This window comes from Archocentrus centrarchus, chromosome 24 (genome assembly GCF_007364275.1).
Source record: "Archocentrus centrarchus isolate MPI-CPG fArcCen1 chromosome 24, fArcCen1, whole genome shotgun sequence".
Taxonomy (NCBI): domain Eukaryota; kingdom Metazoa; phylum Chordata; class Actinopteri; order Cichliformes; family Cichlidae; genus Archocentrus; species Archocentrus centrarchus.
In genome coordinates, this window is record NC_044369.1 from 18,932,528 (window position 1) to 18,956,008 (window position 23,481).

Here is a 23,481-nt window from a genome sequence, read left to right on the forward strand (position 1 = left end):
CATTGTTGAAGAAATGAGCAGTCTCTAATTTTATGGTAGTTTCATATTAATGGAGACAGACAGAATTTCAACCAAAAATCCAGAAAATGATTATTTTACTCAGTTTTTTTTACTCAAACACTTGATTCCCCTAAAACCCAGCCAGAATTCTGACTCACACAGATAAATCTGTGTGCCATATGGGCACACAGCCATGAACAATCAATTACAGATACTCCTGATCTCAACTCATTATGTGTATAAAGCACACCTGTCCACAGAATCAGTTTCCTCCATTCCAACCTCTCCACCGCCATAGGGAAAACCAAAGAGCTGCCAAAGGACATCAGGGAAAAGATTGTAGACCAACAAGAGGCTTGGTGACAAATTATGGTTTGGTATGGATTATTCAGAAATAGAAGAAATATAAAGTGATTCGTCAGTCACCCTCAGTCTGGAGCTCCAAGCAAGATCTTGCCTCGTGAGATGTGGATCAGCCCAAAACTACTCAGGAGGGGCTTGTTAATGATCTGAAAGCAGTTGGGCCCACAGTCACCAAGAACACCATTGGTAACACGCTACACCATAATGGAGTGAAATCTTGCCCACAATGTCCCCCTGTTCAAGAAGGCACATGTACAGGTTCATCCTAAATTTGCCAGTGAACACCTTAATGATTCAAAGAAGGTTCTGGAGAAAATGCTGTGGTCAGGTGGAACCAAAACTGAGCTGTTTGGCATCATTTCGATCCACTGTGTTTGGAGGAAAACAAATGTTGAGTATGACCCACAGAATACCATCCCGACAGTTAAGCATGGAGGTAGAAACATTATGCTTTAGAGTTGTTTTTCTGCTAAGGGTACAAGATGACTTCGCTGCACTGAAGGGCCAATAAAATGGGCCATGTACTGTAAAGTCTTGGATGAGAACCTCCTTCCCTCAGCCAGAACACTGTAGATGGGCCATGGATGGGTCTTCCAGCATAACAGTAACAAAGGAGTGGCTAAAAAGAAGCACATTAAGATCATGGAGTAGCCTAGCCAGTCTCCAGACCTCAATCCCATTAAAAAAAAAAATCTGTGGCAGGAGCTGAAGCTTTGACTTGCCAAACGGCAGCCAAGAAACTTGTGCTGTGCTTGTCAACAAGGGTTTTCCCACCAACTACTAAGTCATGTTTTGCTTGGGGATCAAATAGTTATTTCACTCAGTGACAAAAGTGCAAGACAGTTTATAACTTTTATGTAATGTTTTTTCTAGATTTTTGGTTAATATTCTGTTGCTCTCCATTGAAATAAAAGCACCGTAAAAATATGAGACTGTTCATTTCTGGGTAAGTGAGCAAACAAACAAATTCAGTAGGGGATCGAATACTTATTTTCGAATACTTATTTTCCCCACTGCAGTTCTCTATAATGCAATTTAACAGATGAAAATATTGCATAGTGCTTTAAAGGTGCCATTTTATTCATTGGGCTGAATATTTGTCTTTCATAAAAATGTGTGCAGGAATTTTGTTATTCCTCTTTTCGGCTTTATCCCAGTTACTGTCAGATGTGCGAGCGTCACCTTGCTGCACAAAAACAGGAGTACACTGTTGCGTAATTAAAGCTCCGAAAAACACAGCATCCACAACACAGCAACCTTTTGGTTATTTTATATAAAACAATACGATTTGAAAATAAATATCCTTTACTGTTTACACAGACACAGAAAACACGTTAATAGTGAGGAAGACACAAAGAGAACTAATAATTAGGGCTCTAAGACTGATGACAGAAGTATGCAAATTGTTATCCAGATTTAAAATGGTGGTGGTGGTGTTGTAGTATTGAGCTGCAAGCAGTAGTTTATTTATATTTGCCTCTTGGACAACGGACAAAACACACATCCGCTAATTACTTAAATACTAACTTTACACAGATGTGTTGCATTCATCCATGCAGACAAACTCACACTCGCACACAAGTTTAACATATGTTAAAATTCTACACAGCACCCACACCCTTAGATGAGAGGGGTTGAAAAGGAGGTGGTGTTATCAGTACAAATGATTCATTTAGGGAATGTTAAATACATTTGTGTTTTTTTTTGTTGTTGCATTTTTGTTTTGTAGAAATGAGAGTAGCCATCAGTGACCTTACACATGGGGAGATAGGACAGCCACAGATACATAACACTGCATACATAAATAGACCAAATTAAATATGTGTAGTATGAATACTGAAAAATAATCTATAACATAAATTATCTAGAATGAACTATGGCATAAAGGGTTATTAATTATGTACAAGTTTAGAGAAGCTGTATAATCAATGGATTCTGTATTGAGTTCAACATCTAAGAAAACTACTTTGAAAATTGACAGACTCCTGAAAAAATGCAAACAAAATAATAATTTAAAAAGCAGTACTTTTTCGTGAGGCACAGTTTTCAAATGGAATCAATCATACAGTGGTTTTCTCGCAGGACACAGCAATACATTAAAACTCTATATTGATGAGCAGTATCCCTTTAGAAGTATATGGCACCTCAGAGTCTCCTCTGATCAGAGAAGTGAACCTGTGTAAAGTTCAGTCAGTCCTGCAATGTCCTCAGAAGAAGGAAGTGACACCACGAGGAGACAGATTCAAGATTTCTCTTCAGCTGTCCCGCTTGTCCTGCTGTTTTACTCCAAAAGGCAAAACATCGTCAGAGAAAAAAGTCCATCCATCACTTTAGAAAAGAGATCACGCCCACATCATCTTCAGTCTCACCCACGGTTTTAGCAGTTAAATACATCTTAGATTGAGAGGTTTTGCATGTTATAATTGACACACAACCACAGTAGACTCATATCCAGTGAAGTAATTGTATACATTGAACTCACAAATAAGACTACACCTGCACTGCAAGCCTGTTAGAAATGTAAAACCAACTATTTTTGCTTTTTTGACAAATGATGGGCTTAATTATTACAGTAGCAGCAACAATTCTGTATATTCTTTTTTTTTTCTTTTTCTTTTAATGTGGTCTATGTACACACCGATATACAGTGGGAGGAAATTTCAGTTCAGTCTTTTTGTTCTGTTTCACTCCAAGGGGAATGATTTCCACTGAAAAGAAGAGCTTACGGTTCAAAGGTCGCAAAGTGCTGTGCTGTGAAGTATCGCTAATATATTCCTTCATCTTGTACATCTGGTGCGCCCACTCCTCTCATCTTCTTGGCTTGTCACATCTAAGGAACAAGAAAGAAAAAGAAAAGAATCGTAAGAGCAAGAAACATTTGTAGCAAACAGGAAAAAAAAAAAATCAACCTATTTATAATTCTTTTGTCTTACTCACACAAATGTAGGCATGGTGGCATTTATTTAGCTCCTACTGTTCTCCAACAGCTTTTGCACTGATATAACCAGGCGCTATAAATATTACACAGACAACCTGTTTGGCCATTTAGAGCAGCAGCAGTGCCTTTCTTTAGCTGCTAATGTCTCTGCCTAGTCACCAGTTGAGTCATTCTGCAGTTTGGTACTGCTTAGAATAATCATTGATGAAAACATCAGGTCGTAAACAGTGCTGATAGTATTGTGAGTGGAAAAAAAAAAGCTGAAAGACAGTGAAATGGGTTTAGGAGAACTGCTAGAGTTTGATACTTCAGCATGCATTTATCCAGAAACTGCAGTTCCTCAAATGGCCACTTGGGACTGGCTCCAAACATTGAGTCAGTCCCATAGGCTCCAATGATAAAATGCTCAATTTAACAGCAGAAATTAAGTTTTTTACAGCTTGGTACAAATAACATTTTTAGTCTATGGGGCTAATGACAGTTCATGACAGCTGTAGGCGGATTAATTTTTAAGCTTAAATCTATGCATTATTAGGAGCCTTGATACTTTTGAGTGACAGGTGGGAGCTCGTTCTTGTTGGAAAGCAGTCCGTTTGGTCATACTACAAGACACACTCACACACATTTTGCTTCAAGCCTGTTTTTGTTTTTTTGTTCGTGAAACTTCAAAATAGAATTATAAGGTTCTGACATTTTTGATTAAATTAACTTATTGTCATATTCTTATTCGATGACCACTAATCAAGAATATGTAAGAGATTTTTTTTCAGTTATATACAACTTTGGCCATTTTATTCACAAAACAAAATGGTTTTGTCTGCAAAATCAAGCTTTAACCCTTTTACTACCACAGGGATCACCGGTGATCCCTGTGGTAGTAAAAAGGTTATTGGTATTATAAGGTTCTATTATTTAATATCTCAAAACTGGTCAGAATGCAGATAGAACCTTATAATTCTAAGGGGACGACTTTATGACAGTACTCGTGAGAGAACCTGCAAAAGCTTCCATTGGAGTCTATGGACAGAATCCTGGCTGCTACCAAGTTAAACTACAGTTGGATCTTTAGTCGGTTGTGTTATTTCAAATACTAGATAGGTTTTTCCATTGAGTCCAGCAAATGGGTAGTCCACTTTGAGACTTCCTCTATCGGTTTTACTTACTTGCAGGTCCTCTCGTTGAGCTCGAGCTGGCGTTCTTTACAGTATTCGTCCGTGTGTTTGCACGAGCACCGGCAGGTTGCAGGATCCTGTACAAACAAACGCTTTCGCCGCTCTGAGCACTGATCGCAACACGGCTCACAAACACTGGACAGAGAGAGATGGGGAGGAAGAAGGAGAGGCAGATTATCACACTGTACCATTATCACCCTTAAGAAAGGTCACCCTCAGGTCAACCCTTCCAGTTTTTCCTCCAAGCCACTGCCAACTTGTTCTGCATGTGACAGTTGTCTAGTATTGCTCACAGGGTCCCACAGAGCAGGCAGAAAGTCAAGCAGTAGAATTGACCCCCCTGGCCCCATCCCATCCTTGCCTAGTTGATTCGGTCTCTCCTTAATGAACAATATGTGTTAGACATGCAGTTAGCAAAGCTTGAGACCAGTTCATGCATCACAAAGCAACATATGGCTTTAAAGTGCGGGTCAGTGACAGCGCACTTCTCACTCTCACTCTAAACTCTTAAAGAAGACTCAAGGGTCTGTTTGATGCACTGTTAGGAAAGATTTGTTTTTATTGAAGGAAAACCGAGGACTATGTTTCCCCACAGACAGACATGAAATCAAAACAAAAGCCTGAAAGTCATTACAATTCTCCGCAGGTGAAGGCCCAGATACTTCATTGACATCTCAATGTACAAATTACAAATGAACATACAGACAGGAGTCTATTCACATTGTGAACACTGAAGAAACATGATCTCGTTATATTATTTTTGAATAAAATATTAGTTTTTTTATGGTTTCAGAGACAAAGGCAGGCAAACAAAGAAATAAAAAACAGTCCTTGCTAAACAATTTGCTGAAAAAAAAAAAAGAAAACAAGCAATAGATAGCAATCACTCATATCTTCACATTACATAAAAAGTACCAGCATTAAGCACAGGATAGCAAAAAACAGTTTGTAAAGATGAAAAGAACAAAGTGGGGAAAGGAGACAGGCACGAGACACAGCAAAGCAGCACAGACTCAACACTGAAGACATGACTATGATTACAACCCCGGTGATCCCAGCACAGATACCAGAACAGTACGAGCCAGTTGGCAAAGCCATGCTGGTTGATCTGTGATCAGTTTAAGTAGGTAGGAGGTTCATGTTACAAGCTAACAGCTGATCTAAGATCCGCGTATTCCGGCTCCTTTAAACATGTCGATTATAAATAATGAAAAGAGCTATCTGACAAGAAGTCACAGCCAATTCGAACCCCAGGTTTTTGCTGTTCTAAATGACACAATGCTGTATCTCGTCCCAAACATCAGGCAAACATTGCCGTGGTCATGTTACGAGGAGATTAGATGGAGATTTTGAGGTTTTGATATGAGTTAATGTTTATTTCTTGCAAGGTGGTATGTGGTCAAGTCTGCATTACCCCTAGTAATGTCTCTCATATAAAATTTTACTGAAGCTACCTTCGCAAAACACAAATGGGACAGCTCAGACTCTAATATTCTAAACTGCATATAAAAGGTGGACACAGCCAATATGACATTATCCATTCATTAGCAAAGACTTTTTTTTTTTTTGGGTCATTCTGGTTTATTAAAACGAGTGAAGAACAAATCTGACTATGAAGCTGGACAGCTAAAAGCTCCCTGCTGGCCATTTTAGAAAGAATACAGGTTTGAAGAATTTCCACAGTGGAAGATCTTCAAACCCGAAAACTGTGTACATCTTTTATATACAGTCTAGGATTCTGAATATTTAGGACATGGCTGATGAGACAACGTTAGGACACCACACCGAAGAAACATGCTAATTGATGGGGCTGATGAGCAAATTAAAATGGTACAAATTAAAAGGGGCAAAATAACTCCTCCCAGATTAGCTTAATTATGAGAAGCGCAACACTCAGGTGCAGGTAGGTGGAGAAGGCAGAGCTGACATACGCATCATGAATTGTTTTTTCAGGGGTTTTCTTTCGTTTTCTCTTTTGGCCTTTACCCCTGCCTGTCCGGGATTTTCTGCAAGAGAGACAGGACAACAAGGCAGAGAGATGCCTGAGAGACTGATGAGAGTCATGTGCTTAAAAATCTCAAAATGATGACTGCTAAGGTCAACATTAATTGATAGCAATCATTTTTATGTGTATCAATTCAAGAGTATTAGTTATTTAAAAACAGTTTTATTATTGTTACTGATTGACTTATATGGGATTCTAACGTCTGTGGACCATATCCCAATTACTTCAGTGAGGAATGATGTGAATTGAATGAGTGTGCTGAGAACTTAACACCATCATGAGTTAAATGATCTACAAATGGTGCTTTTAGAAGATGAAACAACCACTCATATGCCCGCTGATTTCTCAAGAAACACCCAGAGTAAAGCAGCCTACTGTATGTTTCCGCACATCTTGCAGTTTGTAAATATAATCACCTATTCCTAGACAAAATCCCTTCATTGCACAAACTGGCTTCAAAAGATATGTATATGTGTTTAAATAATAGATACAATGACTCTGCAGAGAGTGAAAGAGTATGCTGGTTTGAAAGCTGCGGAGGGTGGAAACTTCCCAGATGAATTGAGGACAAAAGAAACTGGACTTCACCAAAACTGCATCTTTCAGTCTATCTGGGTCAACTCTTAATTGCTGACTCAACTTACAGGCCAGCATGTGCTTACAAAGCATGCACCTGGAGTATAGGTTGGTTTTCATATGCATTATTAACAAGCCGAGTCAGATTTAATTTTGCAGCCTAAAGTTTATTTAGATATGCTGACAACTTTTATTTGCTTAAACACAACAGTAACGATGAAGATTACTAGTGTCTATTGAAATTCATGGCTAGTGTATATAAAGTACACTGATTCTATTGTCTAAGTGAGAAAAAAATACAAAATAGTTTAAATATTAAGAAGAATCTATAAATAAATAAAAACGTTGCAATTGTATAATGTTTTTCACATGATACACTTGCAGGGTCAGGCTTACAGTCATGTGAAAATGAAAGTTTTTAACAGGACTGCATAAAGTCCTGTGAAAACTAAGTGCACCCCATGATTCAAGAACCATCTTTAGCAGCAATATCTTGAAGCAGTCATTATCAGTCCCTCACATTGTGAAGGAATTTTGGTCCACTCTTCTTTACTACCATGCTTCAGTTCATTAAGATTTGAGGGCATTTGTTTACGCACAGCTCTCTTAAGTTCCTGGCACATCATTTCAATCAGGCTGAGATCTGGACTTCGTCATTGCAGCCCTGATTCTTTTATTTTTCAGCCATTCTGCTGGAGATTTGGTGGAGCGCTTGAGATCATTGTCCTGTTTCATGACCCATTTTGGGCCAAGCTTTAGCTGTCAAATGGATGGCCTCGTCTTTGACTCTAGAATACTTTGGTATACAGAGGACTTCATGGTCGACTCAATGACTGCAAGGTGCCCAGGTCCCGTGGCTGCAAAGCCCCTCCACCACATGCCTGCCAGTTGGTATGAGGCGTTTCTGCTGATATGCTGTTTTTGGTTTTCTCCAAATGTGGTGCTGTGTATTATGGCCAAACATCTCCACTCTGGCCTCGTCCGTCCAAAGGACATTGTTCCAGAAGTCTTGTGGTTTGTTCAGATGCAACTCTTCACACCCAAGCTGTGCTGCCATGTTCTTTTCAGAGAGAACAAGGCAGAGACAAGCTAACTGAGGCCTGTAGAATCTGCAGTTTCTCTGAGCATTGCAGACTCTGAGCTTGGGTTGAGCTGACTGGGACGTCCACTCCTAGGAAGATTGTGGCATTGTGTTAACACATAGCTGAATGTTCCAGACCAGAAAACTGCCAAAACTTCTGCTTTTAAAAAGGTGCTCACACGCTAATTATCAATTAATTTTCAATTAACTAATAATCAACAAATGTGGCTGATTAACTCTTTATCAATGACTTTACTACATTTCAGTATCAGCACTTGGCTGCTACTTACTCTCTTAATTCATGTGGCAGGGTGTACTTAGTTTGTCATACGACTGCATACAGTCCTGTAAAACTTCCTTTTTAACATAACTTTATAGTTTTTTTTCCCCCCTCACTTGTTGCACTTTGGCAGATAATTTTAAAAATAAAGTTTCTGCTTTTTTGTTTGACAAATGCTTTTCTTGAAGGAACTTTTTTTTTAATTTTAAAGCTTTAATTCTGCCCCACATCAGTAGGTTTTGCTGTTGAGTCTACAAAAGCTGGTAGTGCAGTGAAAATATTGGATTTTCAGTGTTGGTTTATTATTTGACTGAATCTTTCGCTATTTTACAGCTGTCTTTCCACCTGTAAGTTCTGCACTTGACGCCAAGCTACCTTATGGATGGGCAAAGCAAATTTCAGTGTATCAGGGCCATAAGAGGTTGCAGCCATGCTAACAGCTCTGTGAGGTTTAACTTCAGCACAGCAGTGCTTTGCAAGCATCAGCATGGTAACTTGCTCACAATGACAATGCTAACATGTTGATGTGTAGCTAGGAAAATGGCTATTTAACCTTAGTTTAGTGTGTTAGCATGCTAACATTAGCTAATTAGCAGTATGTCCAGGCTGGTGGATGTATTGTTAGTTATGGAAATATTTATTCATAATACAAAGCAAGTGATATTGATGGTGCTATATGAATGATTGGGGGAGAATCAAATGATTTTCTGCAGACTATCACCAGACAATGGATGTGTATAAAATTTTATGACTATCTACCATTTGCTGTTTTTCTCCCAATCCAACCATAAATGTGAAACTCAGTGTGAGAGAAAAAGTCAGAGGACCAACAAAGTCAGAATTAATCCTCAACGGATCATAGGTTTCTGTAAAAAAAAAATGCAATAATAATTCCATAATTGTAGAGAATTTTCAGTTTGGGGAACATTGTGGATGGACTGCCAAACTGAAAAGAGACTGTCATTACTATCACTACAGCCACGCTGTGAGCATGGCTAAAAATACGATTTTGACTCAGCGAAATGCCATGTATATGCATCACAGACTGCAGATGTCATGAATAGGGCCAAGTAAGCCCCATTTGGTACTGATTGATATATAGAGCATCTAGTCTGTGGAACAGGATGAAGCTGACGTGTTGTAAGTGCAAAATCCACACAATTTCCATAGAGACGTTGATAGTTAACTAGTTTCACAACCTCAGCAGGATGATTCACCCTAACAGAATCTCTGAGAGTTCTCACTGTAGAGAAGTTAGTGTCACGTTAAAGCCAAATATCCAAATATCAGAAACGGAAAAAAATAACCGTTACTTTAAAGAAGAACACCACCAAAGCCACACTTGCAAAAACAGTTAAAGCAAGGGTCAAGGAGGTCACGCAGCTACCGCTTATCTATATGACAGACGGCCTGACATAGAAACAAAACACGACCAGCGACAACCCCGCAATGGAAAAATATCAACTCACAGAAAGAGGATTAAAGAGTTTAACGACCCTTAGCACACTGACTTCTGTAGCATTCGAAGGGAGGATCACTCAAGATAGGACTATAAACACACACTTTTAACAGGCCTTCAAAAACACTTATCTATATCAGAGCAGTCAGAAACCAGAGTTGCAGAAGTCAAGTGGGATTAAAACAGTAAAGAAGAAAGAGAGGAATGCAAAAACGAGATAGAAAAGGTGGGAAAGGTGTAAAGGACAGGTTTGCAAGAGCAATGAACTCATCAAGTGTCACTCATTGACCTGAGTGGGATTAGCTGGTATTCCTCGCATTTATTATCTGAGAACAACATGATAATAATTTGTGCTCCCTGCGGAATGATCTCATGTTGCTTGTTCACTGAGGGTTTGAACATATTATTGTTTTTGGATTCTTTATCTGCATTTTTGTGTTTGTTTTTTTTTTTTATTTAATATGAAAAAGTACAAACAGGAAACAGGAGTGGGAAAATAACAGGCACATCATTTATGTTCAAAAGGAGCTTTAGTATAATTTCAGGAAGGTTGAGAGTGGCAGACAAATGATTGTTGGCAAGACAAACAGGAAAAAGATCAAATCTCAAGTCTCTATTGTTTTCCACCCAAATCACAATCTCCATGCAGAAAGAGCGCTCTACTCACTTTTCTTTCTTTTCTTTCACTTCTTTCTTTAACCTGAAAGGCAGAAACAAAACAACATGACATTAGATCACAGCGTCAACTGTTTGCCGGTAAACAGATACTTATCAAGATCATCAGGGACTAGGGGCTTATTGTCATCATGGGTGGAATCACATGAATCTATTCAAATCACATTACATCACAGTCCTTTACCAGAACCTATGATAAATCTGGTTTTTCATTTCAAATATCTGGCATCCGGAACTGTTAAAGTGAAACAGTTTGGCTGGGAAATCATGCAGTGCATGGAGTGTATTCACTGATGGATCCACCCAAACACAACTAAAGATTGCATTTTGGCAGGTTTGTTTCACTTGTCATCTACAGAATGTGACAACTCAGCCAATAACAGTGTGGAGTTGCTGGCATATCTGGAGGCAACAATTATTCCAGAGTGTTCGGAAACAGTGTTTCCTGCAAGGTAATAGACTGTTTGCCAAGTTGTGCAATGAGATTACACAGGCTGGCTAAAGCCTCACAGTATGTGTGTTTGCATGTACTTTACATTAGCTGAAGGTAACTCAGCTAATGTAATGCAGACATGTTGTGTGCTCTAGTGTTGACAACATACACTGAAATCTGTTCAGGTAGTTAAAGGAGGTTTCAAATTCTTTACTTATAAGCAAACTACTCCACATTAAAGAAAGTTAGATTAGGTTATAGTTTGTCCTGCCACCTGTGTTTAGTGTAAATATTTTTGTATCTGCAGGTATGTCTGCGAATGACGTATGAAGTTGTTGGCAAAGCTTTTCTTTTTCCTTTACGTGTGCCTGAATTCTAAGGGCCAATCACATCTGTGCAGGCTTTGGTTGTATGCAGGAAACAGTCCATGGAGAGCAAAAGAGGGATTGCATTTGCTAAAATGCTATGTCAGCACCATCAGCGATCACTGGATGACAATTTTTTGATCTGCAGTCATAAACTTAACCAACTGCTGTAAAAAGAGATCTTGGTGCAGATATCCACCAACTACACTGGATGCTGGAAGCCCTGAAAGACTGGCTGCTAAAACAGAAGTATGTGGATTGATAGCAGCCCCTGAATTTTTATTCTGAGGTTTGAGTCCCACCAGGAAAACTTAAAAGTTAAAACATGCGGCTTCAACAGGAGATAAAATAAAAAAACGAGCTACTCAACTCAGCCTTCAGCCAACGCTCAATACTTGCAATGTCTGCTTCCTTGATGGTTTTACTGAAATGTGAGAGGCTGACGCATATCACCTACCCTTGGGGATTATGTCAAAGTTTACTAATTTATGACAGCAGGACACAGCAACAAAGGTGACAAGAAAAAAAAATTAGACATAGTTTATGTTAATGTTAATGTTAAGCCACACTAATGCTGTTTGTTTCACTTTTGGATGCCACCTATTTCTGCCAGTCACAGTGAAACAGCAGCAAACTGACTGGATCCATTAGACTGCGCTGGCAATGCCACTCACACTTAGCCTTGTCTCTGAACAGTCTGTAAGAGACTGTGACACAACCTAGCCTAAGACAAGGACACATCTGAGCCATCTGAATATAGAATCTAACAAATAGAGGCCACGTATACCTGGTTTCCACCAATGCAGACCAAATTTTGACAGGTTTGGCAAACAGAATCTTGCGCAAAACTTTAATAGCATTTTGTAGCAATACGTAGCAGAAGCTGGGGTACTTTCCATGGAAAGAAAATTGGATGGATAGAATCTACACACTGCATATTTGTCTTGCTCCAAACAAAAATATGGTACTGTGAGGCAGCAGTTGTTTTTTTTTTGTGTGTGGTGGAAATGCATGGGACTGATTCTAGATTCTGCCTGAGTAAAATGGAAATGGCACTTCACAATACTTATCTCACAGACCTATATCTAAGCTATGAACCAAGGAATGACCTCCACATGTCACAGAGGTAAACACGGTTTTAGGAAACTTTGTACTCGGAGGAATGAAGATGAATTTAAGCAGCATGGAGGATGTCTGCTGTGATCTGTTCAAACCTGCTCAGGCTTTTTTGGGCTCAGCGAAGTGAAGGAAGCAAAGATAAGATATGGATTAAGGTGATATGTATCTGTTGAATGTGTCAGATGAAAATTTCAAACAATAACTTTACATGACGTGCTTAGCCAACTTCCACTCTGCTCCACAAAGGTGCAGTGATATGCCTGCAATAATGTCTGGCTGTGTTTTGTGTGGATATGAGCGTGTGTTCAAGGTTTCTTACCTACACTCACATGCGCTGTGTTCTGTAAAACTCATGAAAATATCATTTTGTTGCCTTCTGGGATTAATTCTTTTAATCTGTAAAAGAAAGAGGGAAAAAATATATGAAATACATGCCAGTCTATTTCCAAATATTCAGTCTTTTTCACTGTTCCTCAAGTTAAAGCCAGAGTACCAGAAGAACAGACAAAGGCAGATCCAACTGGATCCAAATGCAGATAATATGATACAGAAAAGTCAAAGATAAACATCTGAAAATTTACATTAGTCAGATGTGTTGATATTAAGACCAGATGACAAAAAAAAAAAAAAAAATCTGTATGAATTCAACAGGAATGAATATCTCAATCTGTCATGCCTGCCAACTTCAGGAATTTGAGGAGTTTCTAGAAAAAAAAAAAGTGGTTTCTTATCCTTCTCCTCAGACGATTAGATAGTTCAAGGGTGTCCAGATGACCAAAAACTGAGAGACACTAACTACTAGCTGTGGTATTCATGTGTAGAGAGATATAAAGGTATTGGGAATAAGCAAAACTATGGGTCTTAAGATGTTAAAATTGTCTGAAACTAAAAATTAAGTAAAAAAAAAAAAAAAATCCCTGAAACAATACATAGAGACACAGTTATCCAGAGTTTTGCACAGTCTCTCATAGGAGCAAAGATTAAAATCAAAATAGGGCACCTCTTCAGCGTGCAACAATAGGGTTCATTTTTGCCCAAAGGTCACACCTAAGCAGCCTTTGAGCTACGTGCACTTGGGCAGGCTGAAAGGGCTTTTATGCTAAGCTCCATTAGGACTCTGAGCTGATCGGACAGATACTTGTATAGCCTGTGCGCCTCCTTAGCTTGACATCTGTGCAAAAATAAAGGCTTTGGGTGTTCAATTAGGATACAGACATACCCCTGGCTAAAAACCACAGCTCAGTCTCAGGTATTACTGGTGCATAATGTGCTGCTGACCTCCATTGTAACGTTATACGTGGATGTCGGCGTGCACTGCAGCATCTCGTCATTGCAGCAGCCAGCACAGCGCGTTAAAACGACACACGATGGGATGAAGATGTGCTCCACTTCGTCCGGATATTCCTGCAGAATTTCCACCAGAAGCTCCCGAGGCTGACACAAACTCTTGTTGTATACCTCCATCAGAGGGATCACTGCGAGACAGAGCCACAGTGTACACAGTTAGAAAATGGCAGAGGAGCCATGGTCTATATGACTCACTCCTGAATATGACAACACACACACACACACACACACACACACACACACACACACACACACACACACACACACACACCTAAACAGGGATGTGAATGAAAAATTGGCAGGCTCACAACAAAACACAAAACATGTACATGCACACACACGTTTTAGTTTGTGTTATTCCATTGAGTAGCACTTTGTGTCTACAATCAAATGCAGACTGACCTACTTTTAAACACACTTATGTAATTCCTCACTGAAATTAACAAGTGCTCCTCTATGTCGGTGTTCCCAACCCTTTTCACTTTTCACTTCGGGAGTGGACTCAAGAACCCCTTCATCAACACCAGCTCTTGTTTTCAAATGTGTTTATTTGAGCTCATTAGATCCGGACTACTCTCAGCTTACCAATTAATCCATGTGATTACTTTTAGCTTGCCATTCATCAGTTAGAGAACAGTCTCAAGTTTTTATCCATAATGATTTGGTTACTATTTCAGCCACTCATTCACTCGTTTTACCTGCTCATTACAGTTTTAACAGTCTATCCATTACGTTAAGTTAATAAGCCCCATCCACGTGTGTATGACCCTCAAATTTATCTGCCACCCCCCCTCACATGCCAGTCAGCAGGATCCTTCACTCTTATTTATAGTTTTTTCTATGTAAGCTTGCAATACATAAGTCATAATTTCGGGTTATAATCTCAACAGTTTGACTAAGTAACTCAAACTTACAATATATCAGAAAATAACCTGAAATTTTTTTTTTTTAAAAACATTGCTAATCTTTCCACGAGTAACTACAGAAGTATCCCCCTGGGGTACATGTGCCCTGACTTGGAATCACTGCTGTCCAATGCCAATGACACCCCATTTTTTTTATAGCGCTGCTTTTGCCCAATTATAATCCACATTGCCTAAAGCTGTAAAATAATAGCCTGTCTTCTGCTTTTCACCTTCACTCTACCCCCACCCCCCCCTTCCCCTCCACCTCCTGTCACTGAGTCTTTGCAGGAGTTCTGCTCTTGAGAAAGATGTTAGCACACAGACCGGCAACACCTCCAGAACATCACTCAGTGCATTACTGGACCTAAAACAACCCCGGACTGAAAGCCCTCTGGGAAGCCAAACCAAACATGCCGGGCCTGAACAATATCACGAAGTTCAGCTTCTGATTGTCCAATTTATATTGGGCAATGCTGGGATTGTGCAAAATGCAACTTTGGGCCAAGAGGGTGACATTCCTTTCTATAAAAGAGTCTGGTCTCTATAACATTTCCCCAGCTTAACCACAATCAAGGAGGAATGCTGTTCAGGATGAACATGGCCAGTGGGTACGATTTAGAGATGAAACAGCTCTTTTTTTTTGGCTTTGTTTAAAAAAAAAATGGAAATAATTCCTGGATAATTCTCTAGAGGGGTCAAATGACAAAGTTGTCCACTAGGAGGCAACAAATTTCCTTTAATGTCAAGGTGAAATTCAAACCAGCCCTTTCTTTTATTGGCTGTTTGCCAACCAGAGAGCCCAGCACAGACTGTATTCCCACGGTGCCCTGCGGGACACCTACCGTTATGTGGACCTCTTTCTGTTTCCTTCGGTATGTGGGCACTCTGCAAGAAAAAGAAAAAAAAAGCATGCTGTTAGCTACAGTAGATTATGCAAGAACTTGGTATAACCCTCGTCATGCCCCTTACTTATCCACGGTTGTGCAAAAGACATATTTACATTATGACATTTCTGTTGACCACTGCCAAAATATGAAAACCACACAAACACACCTCTTATCAATGGCTGACCTACACACAGTATAGCGTGAAATGAGATTTAAAGGTTTAAGTACTTATATAGTTATAATAACAAGGTTCTATAGAACATTGTACAGATGTTCATTCATGAGGTAGCAATAGCTATTTTTGAAATAAAAATATCCCAAGATGCAATTCTTTAATTAGGCTGCTTGTAGTCTAATTATAACTTATATGTATGGAGTGCGTAAGGTCTTATATGGGCAAATGTTTGGTCAAAGGCACAGCGTGTCAGACAATCTGATCTAAGTTCAGCCACATCAACTACGTGACCAAACTTCATAAACTTCGACATCGCTGTTTAGTTTCAGTTACCAAACCTTTATTATGTGGCTCCACTGCTTCCCGGCAGCACGGATTAATAACCGCTGCCATTAAAGCCGGCAAGAATTTCAGCCTGTTACTTTCCCCTCACAGGGGGTAGCTGTCACCACACCAGTTGGGCCACAAAGGATTTTTTTTTTTTTTTTTTTGGCAACTTTCCACTCGTTCGTTACGCACAATGCTGTCTCGTCTCCACACACACACACACACACACACGCACGCACGCACAGCCCTTCCCTCTCCCATTTTTTTTTCCACGTAGGAGCACGCGCAACTCGCGCAATATCTCACCAATGTTGCATGAGATATGGCGTGTGCTGAGTGAGCCGGCATTTGGAGATAAGCAACTCTTTTCTATTTCTTAATGAAAGGAGAAAAGAGGCGGGGGGACAAAAAAAAGAAGGTCGGTTTGTTAGCAGGCCCCACCCCCTTTGGGTGGCGTGAGAGGGTCCAACCTTGTGGGCCGAGAGACCCCAGCCCCCCAAAAGCTCTATGCATTAATGTATGGGTGTCAGGCCGCCAACGCCGGCTCTTAAACCGAGTGATGATATGCCCACTGTTAAATGAGCATTTGAGGTTTCATCCATATAGAGTTCAGCGTTGATTGGGGAGGCTTAACTGTCATTAAGTGGTCCAGTTAGTTAAATAAACACTTAACTGGACCACCAGTCTTATTATGCCGGGATGCTCGCGAGAGGAGCTATGTTGCCGCCGGAAACCAAAGGAAGCAAAGGCTTTTTTGAAAGTGGTGTTATAATCCTACAAAGTCCAATCATGTTACAGGAAAACACGCAGCCTCCTACTGAGTTGGTATTTTTTTTTTCACCTTGAAACCTTTGCTCAAAGCCATACAGCAGTTGATTAATGATTATATAAAAACGATTTACAGTGGGCACTAAAGCGCTCTTAAAATCCCACCAGTTCGGTTGATTAATCTGGGGGGGAAGTGATTCTCGGTCACTACTGGAATTAATGGTTAAATTCCAGTTCGAGAACTAGAGCCTCTTGAAGCAGAAAGCAAGAGTGCCGGTAGTGAACCTGCTCACAAGCCCTAATTCAGAATGGAGCCACTGCGCCTTTAAAGCGTAATAATATCTCCAAGGTGGTTTTGGAGCAGGCCTGCAATCACCCAACGTCAAACTTAAGATTATTTAAAAGTCGTCACTTATCGTAGATTTACAGTACAAAAAAAGGGCGCACCACCCCCCAGAGTCTGTGTGGGCTACGTTTATACAATGCCAGTTTTGCGTAATGGCTGTTTAAATCTCCCCAAAAGCCACTAAACATTTCAGCTTGTTTAAACACGAGGGGTGACCTAGCCAGGGGAAAGACAAGGGCAAGCTACATATTAATGACCAGTCACTACATTTCTCAAACCGAGGTCTCTTTATGGGTCAGTTTGCTGTCCGAAACACTCACCTTGACAGCTGACAGCGTCAAAAATAATAGTGTCAAACTGTCAATAAAGTTCATGGTGTTTGAAATCCAATCCAAAGGGCAGAAGATCTTTGTTTTTAAAATTCAACAAGCCAGATGAGGCTTTTTGTTCTCTTTAACATCAAGTTCACAAGTGGGATAATACAAATACAAGAGGACCGGCTAAAACTTCTCTAAAAGGGCAGGGGGTTGTAAAAGCAAATCCATGCTGGTCCCAAGAATACAATCCTTCGCGTATTAACTACTACTTTTTCTTCTTCTTCTTCTTCTTTTTGTCTCAGCTGTTGCCAATTATTTTCAAGATATCCAGAAACACGAGAACCCAAGATGCAAAACGTCTCACATTGTTCCGCAGCAAATCTTTATTTTCGTGCAAGGGAATAGCAATCCACATTACAGAAATAATCCCATGCTTGTTGAGCCAACCGTCTTCAAGTGTCTGTCCATTTGAAACTTGAACCCGTGTACGAGGCTGATGTTCAGTGAAAAAGGAAACCGCAGTGTCAGTTAATCGTGGCGAACAACTTTTGTCTTTTTTGCCCGGCTGATCCCGGTATCATCACAGCTCATCTAAAAAAGCGTCCTCTTCCGTCTGCGTCGCTCCTCAGTACTGTGCAAAAATTGCCGTCAGCGGGGAGTGAAAGGGAGTGAATGGAAGTATATGGTAGGCGTGTCCTATAGTCACGCTGCACTAATGGGCTACGTTGAGGTTGCCCTGATCGCCTGCTTTTTAATGTCTAAATGCTTATATTGGTGAAAAGGCTGCAATCAGCAGGATTTACGAAGAGGTACTATTTAAAATTAAGGTATGACCCGTTCTGCAAGTATCTTCGTGACTCTGCATTATTGCACCTACTCTGTGCTCTATATTATAATCAATCCAGTCCTTTTTAGCCGCTTATTATTTTTTAATAATACTGTTATATTTTTTGCGAATTGTGCTGCCCCCCCCTGGACAGATCTCTCTTGGGGGGGAAAGGGGGAGACATTTTTAATGTCAAACCCTTTTAACCTAAAGGATATGTAAAAGTCACTGTGCAAAAAAAAAAAAAAAAAAAAAAACTAATTGCAGCTTCAACCTTGTCACATTAATGTTCTTTCAGTCTCAAAATGACTTGATATTCAGACGAGATATGTTTGGCATATATTTAACAGCGTATAGGCAACAAGTCATTTACAACGGTTAAAATACCGGCAATCATTTCTTTTTGGCTAATACCGGAAATCACTTTTTGGCAGGAGAACACTTTTTTGACACAACACCTGTCTATTTTAATTTTTTCAAACATCAGGACAATAAGAAACGAGGACGCCCTGATGTATAATATATGCTGGTTTCATTCATTCATTGCTGAAAAGCCATTTATTGTTTCCAGGCTTTGAATCACTTTTCACCAGTCACATGTCAGATTTCCTGCAGATTTAAACTGCCCACAGAGGTCTAAAACAACCCTCTCATAGGTTATTGCTGTCGTAACAGTGCGAATCCTTTTTTAGGCTTTTTAGGAATCGTTCCTTGTGAGGAAAATATTGGTGAACACATGCTGGCGCATAATCTTGTGAGGTTTTAATTTGGTAGTGGGGCTCTAATGTGGTACCGGGGGTAAGTATTTTCCAGCCTTGTGACTATACAAGAGGACACCCAACTTGCCGACGTAGGAGAAGCGTGTGTCGCTGGACACGTAGTCTATGCGTGCGTGCTCTGGGCAACGTTTTCCGCCGTCTTAGTATCAGGTGCGGTCCGCATCCCTGAGCTCCACGGAAAGTCTCCGCGTCGTGACTTCCTGGCAGAGAACGGATTTTCTGTGTAGTTTCGCGCTGGGCAGTGGCCACCTGGTCTTTTCCCCTCTGAGCCACAGATCAGGTCGAGGAACATGAGGGGAGACGAGATGAGAGTATGCTTATAGAGCTGGTGAAGCCCTTAACGCTGGTGACGTTCATAATGATGCTGAGGATAATAAAACATTTTTTCCACTAAGACAAAAAGGCGCTTTCTAGCTTTGAGTAAGAATATGTGCACAAGTAGTAGCGAAGACAGTATGTCAATTATTTTCTTAAATAAGAGCCACACGTTTAAATAGTAAATAAAAGTACCGATTTGCAGGAAATACATTTTAGAAGCAAAATGGCTACATTAAAATGGATACAATATAACCTACGTGGTATTTTATATATATGGATTGGTGAAAACTGCTAATTAACAAATATAGTAGAGTGAAATACTGTAGCAATGAATGACTCAAATATTAAAAAACCACCTTAGTACTTGTTTAAATGTAATATGCCCCATAGGTGGCCACATTTACAGTATGTTATATTTTCTGATTCCTGTTGGACTGAAATCAAAGTAAATTATTAAATGTCTCCATTTTTTTTTTTTTTTTTTTTTTTTTTTTTTTTTTTTGTAAGGTTTGCTTTGTCTGATTTCTGTCTGATTTCAGACGCCCTCTCCTGGCAGAAAGGAAGAGCAGTTTTGTCTACCTCCAGTTCACTGACAGATTGATATTCATCAAGGAAATGAAAAGAACTGTGAAGCATGTAATGACATAAGCTGGCAGCTATGTGTCTGCTACAGTTCATACCTTATCATGCATTTAATGGTATGAGAGAGAGAAAAAAAAGTCAAACAATGAGACTTTACAGTGCAAAGAACTGAGGCATGATAAAGCAGAAAGGAGAGAAGCAGGCTGACTGATAGATAAGGAGAAAGACAGCTTTAAGGAGGATAAGGCTGACATGTAATTGTAGCAGTCCTGAGAGGAGTTCCTTGGCTGGCTTCGGAGTTAAATTGAAGAATAACAGTTGGGTTCATTAGTGGTGTCACTGAGTTCCTGTTTCTGCTGACTCAGAGTGTGTGGATCTGTGGGTATGGGTGCAGTCTCAAGTGGGCAAGGTTACAGTGGATGCAGTTCATGTGTGCACAATTTCTGCTGACTCCATACAGGCATATTTAAACACATGCACTTTAATGAAACAGTGCTTTCCTAAAAGTACAAAAACAGCCTCCCCTTCCCCTGCACACTGACGCACATTTGCAAACGTCATTGTGTTAGTAGAAAAGCAGGGTGATACCTGTCTGTGCTGTGGGGACAGCAGCGTGGTGTAATACTCCAGCAAACACTCCATGAGCCGCGGCTTTATCAGTGATAGGACACAAGAGTAATTAGCTGTTTACAGTGCAGCCAAAGTCACGATGTTTTAAGCCAGTAAGTGTTTGGAGTTTTTCCATCCTGGGCAATCACACCATGAGAACTGCGGTCTGATTTCATGCAACTGCACGAGTAGTTTTCCACACAAATGTGTGAGACAGTAAAAAGGCTGGGTTAGACAAGCTGGAGGTGTGCCTTTTACTTCTGCGCTGCTTAGTGCTCCTTACAGCCTTTAAAATAAAACTCTGATTAAGTGTTCATATTTTAAAAGAGCGCTTTAAGAACAGACTACTTAGAGAGAACCAGCAAACTCACATATTATATGTAGATTAATGCAAAAAAGTATCCAAAGTTAAATGAATGAGGACTACTGTAAAGCAGCATTGTATTTCAAACAAGGATGTAAATTCATGAAACTGAAAACATGTATAGTATTTTGAAAAATCCCTCATTTCTTTATATTATTTATATTTTGCTTCCAATGAGCCAGACTTTCTTGTAAAAATTTCAAACGTGCTCTTGAGCAGTAGTCCTCCAGGCTTTCTGAAAGTCTTTCAAAGATTGACTTCTTTTTTATTCATTTTCAGAGGGTTTTTTTTTTCAACTTTGTTAAGCCACTTAATACTGACCTATGACTCATTCAAGCATTAAAAAAACTACCTCATCCAACTCATAGGATGAATCAGTGTTGCATTTACACATAGCAGAAAACTTAGCAAAGAACCGTTTAAATAGTTCCTGACACAGGGCCTGAGAGATTCATCTTCCCCATCTATTTTCTTCCACTTATCTGGAGCTGAATTGTGGGGGAAGCTGCCTAAGCAGAGAAACCCAGTCCTCTCTCTCCGCAGCCACCTCCTCCAGTTTATGCAGGGGAACACGGAGGCGTGCGCAAGCCAGCCAAGCGATTAAAATCTTTCCAGCATTTCCTGGGTCTACCGAGGGGCCTCCTCCCAGTAGGACATGCATGCAACACCTCACCATCCAGAAGGCATTCTAGTCAGATGGTTGTCTCCTTTCGATGGACTCTTCACCCTATTGCTAAGGAAGAGGCCAGCCACCCTTTAGAGAAAGCTAATTTCTGACATTTGTATCTGCAATGGTAATTCTCATACCCGCTGCTTCACTATATAAATAAGATTGAATTGACAGGACTCCTCTTGTTTGATGGCTCCCTTCACCTCCGGTGACCAACATCTGGTTTGGGGATTACCATTGCGACAGGCACCAACCACCTTACAGCAACAGCTCTGTGTGGCTGCCTCAGCAATTCAGGTGAGGCACATGGTCCATTTAGACTCAGTGTTGTCAGAATGCTGCCAGAGGTGGGCGTCGAAGATCTTGTGGACTGGGGCCTCTGCCAGAAGTTCTTAGCGCACCCTCACTTTACATTTAGTTGTGCCAGGTCTGTCCAGCAATCTCCCCTGCCACCTGATCCAACTCACCACCAGGTGGTCATCAGTTGACAGCTCAGCTCCTCTTTTCATTTGAGTGTCCAGAAAATATGGCTGCAGATCTGATTGCGGATTGGGATTACAAAATCGATCATTGACCTGCGACTTAGAGTGTCCTGGTGCCACGTGCACTTATGGACAGCTTTATGTTTGAACATAGTGTTTGTTACGGACAGTCAAATAACAAAATAACAGAACACCACTTGGGTTCAGATCAGGCAGGCTGTTCCTCTGTGAAGTCACTGAGTAGGACAAAGGTGTCACCAGATGGCACACAATTGAGCACCCCACCCAGTGACTCAGAGAAAGCTGGGTACTCTGATCAGCACATAAGCACAAACAACAGTCAGGATCAGGTCCCTTACCCAAAGATGCAGGATAACAACCCTTTCATCCAGCTGTAAAAACCCCAACATAGAGGCAGCAAGCTGAGAGTATATATATATATATATATATATATATATATATATATATATATATATATATATATATATATATATATATATATATATGAGATAAGTCTACTTCTTATTGTTTTGGTAATTGGAATTTTTCATGTATTTTTTAAAATAAATTTTCCCATTATACAGTCTTCTAATGATTTTGAGTGTGGTTAACAATGAACTGCATTGTTTAACTATATGAAGTAACAGAAGCTTTTCTTTACCTAAAGCCAAATGGCTGACTACCAGGCTTTTTATCACCTGTTGCTAAATTACACATTCTTCCTTTTTGTTGTCTTTCCTCCTTTCTGTCTTGTACACTCCCATTTGTAAGTAGCGAGTCTTTGCTTCTTGGCATACACTCATGAGAGCGTAAGCTTCTCGTAAGTCTGTGGAAGGGAGTGATTGGCACGGCAAGGTGTTTCTCTGTGGATTATCACAGTTAACTTCTTAACCAATCTCATGTAAACTGTCCATGAATTAGCCTTCAGTGCTTGCCCTGCTAATGCGCTCTGATAACATTCACCCCCTGTGATCAAGCTGCATATGTGTGTGTGTGCACATTTTCACATGCCTAAAAGAAGAATGACTGTAGTACGTGCAAGTGAGAGTGTCTCTCGGATTGCAGTTGGGAAAAAAAAGGAACCTTGTTAAACTTTCAGGAACATGAAGGTGTGTAACCCAATTTGCTTTCTATTTCTCAGAAGTGTTGCAAACATGAAACAGTTGACCAGAATTCCCCACCAAGCTTCCTGCAGCACAACAATTAATCTTTGTGGTTTAACAAATGTCATTCCATTTCCTTACAGAAAACATCTGATAGCCACTTGGACTTGACACTGCACAGATGACTTCAGTCAACCCTTATAATGGCTG

General features: G+C 40.1%; 1 protein-coding gene across 3 annotated transcripts; it reads right to left on the reverse strand.

Annotated features, from left to right (window-relative positions):
* Positions 1-1,497: 1,497 nt before the first annotated feature.
* Positions 1,498-18,174, reverse strand: vegfab (vascular endothelial growth factor Ab). Of its 3 annotated transcripts, XM_030721263.1 has the most exons (8): positions 17,542-18,174; positions 15,561-15,603; positions 13,745-13,941; positions 12,786-12,862; positions 10,542-10,574; positions 6,405-6,479; positions 4,465-4,608; positions 1,498-3,193 (listed from the first exon to the last, which is right to left on the reverse strand). In XM_030721263.1, exons 1-8 carry the CDS (start codon positions 17,593-17,595, stop codon positions 3,172-3,174), a joined length of 645 nt encoding a protein of 214 aa, XP_030577123.1. In that variant the 5' UTR covers positions 17,596-18,174; the 3' UTR covers positions 1,498-3,171. The 3 variants fall into 3 exon arrangements, with proteins under 3 accessions (XP_030577123.1, XP_030577124.1, XP_030577125.1); XM_030721264.1 differs by lacking the exon at positions 6,405-6,479 and having other exon boundaries at positions 1,499-3,193; XM_030721265.1 differs by lacking the exons at positions 1,498-3,193; positions 4,465-4,608 and having other exon boundaries at positions 6,351-8,225.
* Positions 18,175-23,481: the final 5,307 nt, after the last annotated feature.